Below are 4,766 nucleotides of genomic sequence, written 5' to 3'. Positions count from 1 at the left end.
TGTCGGCCCCGTGTGCCTGCAGCTCTACTGAAAAGTCCCCGAGGATTCTTGCCTCGATCCATCCTCCGATCATTGTGGGGTACGTTGCGCCTGTGGGCGTTTCTGCTGTCTTCGGCGTACGGTTGGTATCTTTCTTTGCTTGGATTTGGCGTCTTCGCCAGGAGCCTGCTTTGGTATACCGAGCCTGAGGGGACTGCTAGCTGGTCGTCCTCGACCCTGATCTTTGACTGATATTGGTTGTGAACATCCGACCAAGTCACGATGGGGTATTCAGCCAAATTCTATTTCAGCTATTTCGAAGCCACCGAGCTTCGTTCATTCAAACCTTGAGTGAAGGCCTGCACCACCCAGTCATTGGAAACTGGTGGTAGTTCCATTTGTTCTATTTAAAAGTGAGATACAAACTCTCACAACATCTCTTTCTCCCTCTGGTTGATCTTGAAGACGTCAGATTTACTTGTAGCTACTTTGATGGCACCAGCATGTGCCTTAATGAAAGAATCTGCCAGCATGGCAAATGAATCTATCGAGTTTGGAGCTAGGCTGTGATCCCACATCATGGCCCCTTTTGAGAGTGTTTCCCCGAACTTCTTTAGTAGGATGGACTCGATATCATCGTCCCTTAGGTCATTGCCCTTCACTGCGCAAGTATAGGTAGTGACGTGCTCATTGGGGTCCGAGGTTCCGTTGTACTTCGAAAGTTTGGGCATTTTGAACTTCTTTAGAATGGGTTTAGGGGCCGTTTCCTGCGGGAATGGATTTTGCACAAACTTCTTTGAATCTACCCCTTTTAGAATCGGGGGTGCACCCGGAATTTGGTCGACCCTAGAGTTGTAGGTCTCGACCTTCTTGTCGTTGGCTTCTATCTTTTTTTCGCCTGATTCGATCCTCCTCATGAGGTCCTCGAGCATCTTTATGATGGCGGGGTTGGCTGCCGACCTGTTGTTGCTTGATCTCCCCAGTACCTACTCGGCTGGGGGAGCCATCCCCGGTGCTACTGTGCTGGGAGTTTTCTGGTGACTTTGCAGTTGAGCAATCGCCAGCTGTTGCGCTTGCAACATTTCAAAAATAACGTGAAGGCTAACCTCCCGTTCTTCCCTAGTTGGGGTTTTCTGAGGTTGTTGTTGGTCTTCTTGGTGCACGCTCCTATTAGTGTGGGAGCTTATATCGACGTGTTTGGCATCACGTGAGACCGCGTCCATGTGAACTAGTTCTGGTGCGTTCTCAGGGTCTTGTGGAGGTACAACAACAACTGAAACATCCACACCATTTTCTCCATGGTTCTTAAGATTGTTGTTTACTGAGTCAGACATTTCGAACTAAAATCAAAGATCTTGGGCAAGAAAAAGTGTGAAAAATAACTTGCGTTATGTAGTAAAACCAGCAAAAAAATAATCACTATTATTTTTAGCCCCACGGTGGGCGCCAAACTGTTTATCGTGAAAATGGTAATAACAATTAAATTTGATTTTGTGGTTCTAAAAATACGTGATCTATTTTTATGCTAGTTGTTAGGCCATGGGTTCAAAGTAAAGACTACAAAGTAAGATTAAAGCTTAGAGATGATGTGATTATCGAACCGAGCAGCTGGAGGTTGGGGCCTCGGGCTGCCGTTTATGAGGCCTCGAGGCCGAGTCTGGAGTTCGACTTAAGGCAACTGTGGGAGGACTAACATTTATGAGAACTAAAATTATGGCTTTTTATGATCAATGATAAGCAATAAATGATGAACAAAAAATAGAACACAAAGAATGTAAGCAATAAATGGAAGCAATGAGATCAAGAGAATATGTTAGAGAGCCGAGAGAATGTTCTTGTGTATTTTGTATTGGGCAACAGGTGGTTACAAAATGACAAGGATCCCCTTTATATATGAGGAGGAATTCCAACATAGTACAAATACATTTATTACAAAGATGTGGAGCTGGTACAGCTAGTTAGTGTCATGACATAGGCTTAGACTAGCCTGACAGACTTTGTCGGCTCTAGCTACGCGCCTTGGGAACTTCCCACTTCTTTACCATAACCGCTGATCTACACTGCCCTGAGGTCGGCCGTCGATATCCCCTCGGGGCTGAATCTCAACCATAGCCTCGAGCCTTTAAAAGCAAGCTTACGAGGCATCGTAATGACGGAAAATTGGACCCTCCAATTTTACTGTATATAGAGAGACACTCAAGAGACTATACTTTAGTCCGTCCACATAGTACAAGTTCTCAATTGAGTGTGAAAGAGACTTTCCAACCTTTTTGACACCGAGAATGTACCCCTTTTTTCCATTTCCAAAGGATACATTCCCTCCCTACACGACTTTCAGTGAGAGAAAATCCATGGTATTTCCAGTCATGTGCTTTGAGCATCCACTGTCCATGATCCATTGCAGTCTGCTTCCTCTCTTTGTTCCTTGCACATAAAAATTATGGGTTAGATTTAGGAACCCAAACTAGTTTGGGTCCTTTGTAATGAGGAAAAGGGTGGATAAGAGCTTTTCTAGTCCATGCAGGTAATATATGATTTTTGTGAGTGGTACCTGGTCCCTCTTTAGTAGTCACTTATTCAGCAAACACTTTGTTTTTCTGAATAGATTGAACTCTGGCCTGGCAATTTTCTTTGAAGTTCCCATTATTCCCACAGTGGATACAAAGCCAGTTATCAGGAACAATGATGTACTTGCTGTGAGGGTTTTAAGGAATTTTCTCCTTTTGGAACCCAATTCCCTGCCTGTTTTCACTATTGTTGAAGTACATGGCAGTGACAAAATTTGAGGACTAGGTCCACTTAAGAGATTTCTCAAGATCAATTTTTACTTTCTCCAATTCAGCTTGAAGTTGCCTATTTTTCTCGAGTTCACCACATAGACTAGTTTTTACATTATTTAATTCCTTTTCAAGCTTAATGTATGTCTCACTAACTACTTCCTTCCCTTTCTCAATACTTACGAGACTACGTTCTGATTTGAGTCCCTCAATTGTTTCCTCTAGGCCTGTGATTACCACCAAAAAATCATCCCTTTCTTGCTCAATAGCTATAATTTTCTCTATTAGAATATTCTTTTCTTTGCTAAGGTTCTCTATGATTTCCTTCAAGTCAACAACCACTACCATCAAGTCATCTCTCTCATTTTCTACACTATTTATTTTTCCAGTTAGAACTTCTTTTTCTTTTTCAAGATTGCCTATGGTCTCATTTAAATCAACCATACAGACCACCAGATCATCTCTAGATTGTTCAGCATCTCCTAGCTCTATGGTCAGGGCATAATTATCATTAACAAGACTATAATATGCATCAATTAGAATATTTGCTAATGACATCAATTTCTTAGAAGAGTAGGACTTTAGATTTCTTTGAACATCCCTGAAATTTACCTCATCATTGTCATCCTCTTCATCATCATCGGACTAAGCCACCAATGCAAATGATGAATCATATTCCTTTGCTTAATTTCCATTGCCATCATGGAACTGTTTCCTGCATTTGGTTCCCCTTCTGATTCACTGTAGGAGTCTCCCCATGCAGCGAGAGCTTGCTTCACAACATTGTTAGCTGCACTTTTTCGGCTGAATCGTTTGTTAGGAACCAGGTTCCTTTTTGTTGCTTTGTCAGAGTTATGTTTGTAATGCTCCTATTTCAGAAGTGGGCAGTCTTTGATGAAATGCCCTGGCTTTCCGCGCTTGTGACAGAGATCATAGTTCCTTGGTTTACTTGAACTACCCCTCTTTAGTATACCACCATTTCTTCGAACTATCTTTTGAAATCTTTTAGTGAGATAGGCCATATCACTATCTTCTTCACTTGAGTCATTATTTTCAGCCTTGAGCACCAGGTTTTTCTCCTTCTTTGGCTCTCTTCTTTCACTGTCTTTCTTTCATTTCATCTCGTATGTCTTCAGCTTTCCAATCAGCTCATCCATGGTTAGGGTTTGTAAATCTTTAGCTTCAGTGATGACATTCACCTTACTCTCCCAAGAGCTAGGTAGAACACTGAGAACCTTCCTTACAAGCTTGTTTCTAGGAATAATTTCTCCAAGTGAATGAATCTCATTTATGATAGATGTGAATCTAGTGTGCATATCTTGTATAGACTCATCATCTTTCATCCTGAAAAGCTCATACTCGATGGTGAGCATGCCAATCTTGGACTGTTTTACCTGAGTAGTTCCTTCATCTGTTGTTTGCTATGCTTCCCATATTTCCTTGGCAGATTGACAGGCTGAGATTCTATTGTACTCATTAGGTCCTATACCACATACCAAGATCTTCTTGGCACAAAAGTTCTTCTCAACAACTTTTTTGTCAATATCGCTGTATTCTTTTCTAGTTTTCGGCACCATCACTCCAGATTCTCCAACCTTCTTCATAGGAACATGTGGACCATCACAAATGATGTCCCACAGCTCGGAGTCTTCTGCTATCATAAAATTATACATACGAGTCTTCCACCAGCCGTAATACTGACCATTGAATCTAGGAAGTCTGTAGGTTGATTGTCCTTCCTCAAAGTTAGGTGGAGTAGCTATTGAGATCCTTTCTAGGTGTTAACATTTTAGAAACAACCTTCTCTGATACCAAAATTCTAGCTAGACCGATTTTATGTTGAATAAAATAGGTTTTTGCGAACCTTTACTTATGAGGTGGCTGAGGGCACTGTGATAGTATATGACATTAGAAGCGGATCCACGATTTGAAATTTATGAGTTCTTAGTGTAATCGTAAATTAATACTGTAATAATAACTGGATTCACAGTTATATATTTAATGAATTTT

At 41.4% G+C, this 4,766-nt stretch overlaps 1 protein-coding gene across 1 annotated transcript; it reads right to left on the bottom strand.

The window, feature by feature from the left end:
• Positions 1–3,868: 3,868 nt before the first annotated feature.
• LOC138871548 (uncharacterized) lies at positions 3,869–4,417 on the bottom strand. Its single transcript, XM_070149431.1, has 2 exons — positions 4,253–4,417; positions 3,869–4,150 (listed from the first exon to the last, which is right to left on the bottom strand). Exons 1-2 carry the CDS (start codon positions 4,415–4,417, stop codon positions 3,869–3,871), a joined length of 447 nt encoding a protein of 148 aa, XP_070005532.1.
• Between the last annotated feature and the right edge of the window lie 349 nt (positions 4,418–4,766).

Source organism: Nicotiana sylvestris, chromosome 6 (genome assembly GCF_000393655.2).
Source record: "Nicotiana sylvestris chromosome 6, ASM39365v2, whole genome shotgun sequence".
NCBI lineage: Eukaryota > Viridiplantae > Streptophyta > Magnoliopsida > Solanales > Solanaceae > Nicotiana > Nicotiana sylvestris.
Note: the sequence above shows the minus strand (reverse complement) of the source record. Positions and strands in the feature narration are given on the sequence as shown.

Bases quoted from the DNA above. Each gene is read 5' to 3' on its own strand.
- LOC138871548 (XM_070149431.1), bottom strand. From the start codon at position 4,417: ATGATAGCAGAAGACTCCGAGCTGTGGGACATCATTTGTGATGGTCCA. The intron at 4,151-4,252 runs GTATGTGGTATA...GGAACTACTCAG, and splicing joins TTTGTGCCAAGAAGATCTTG to GTAAAACAGTCCAAGATTGG.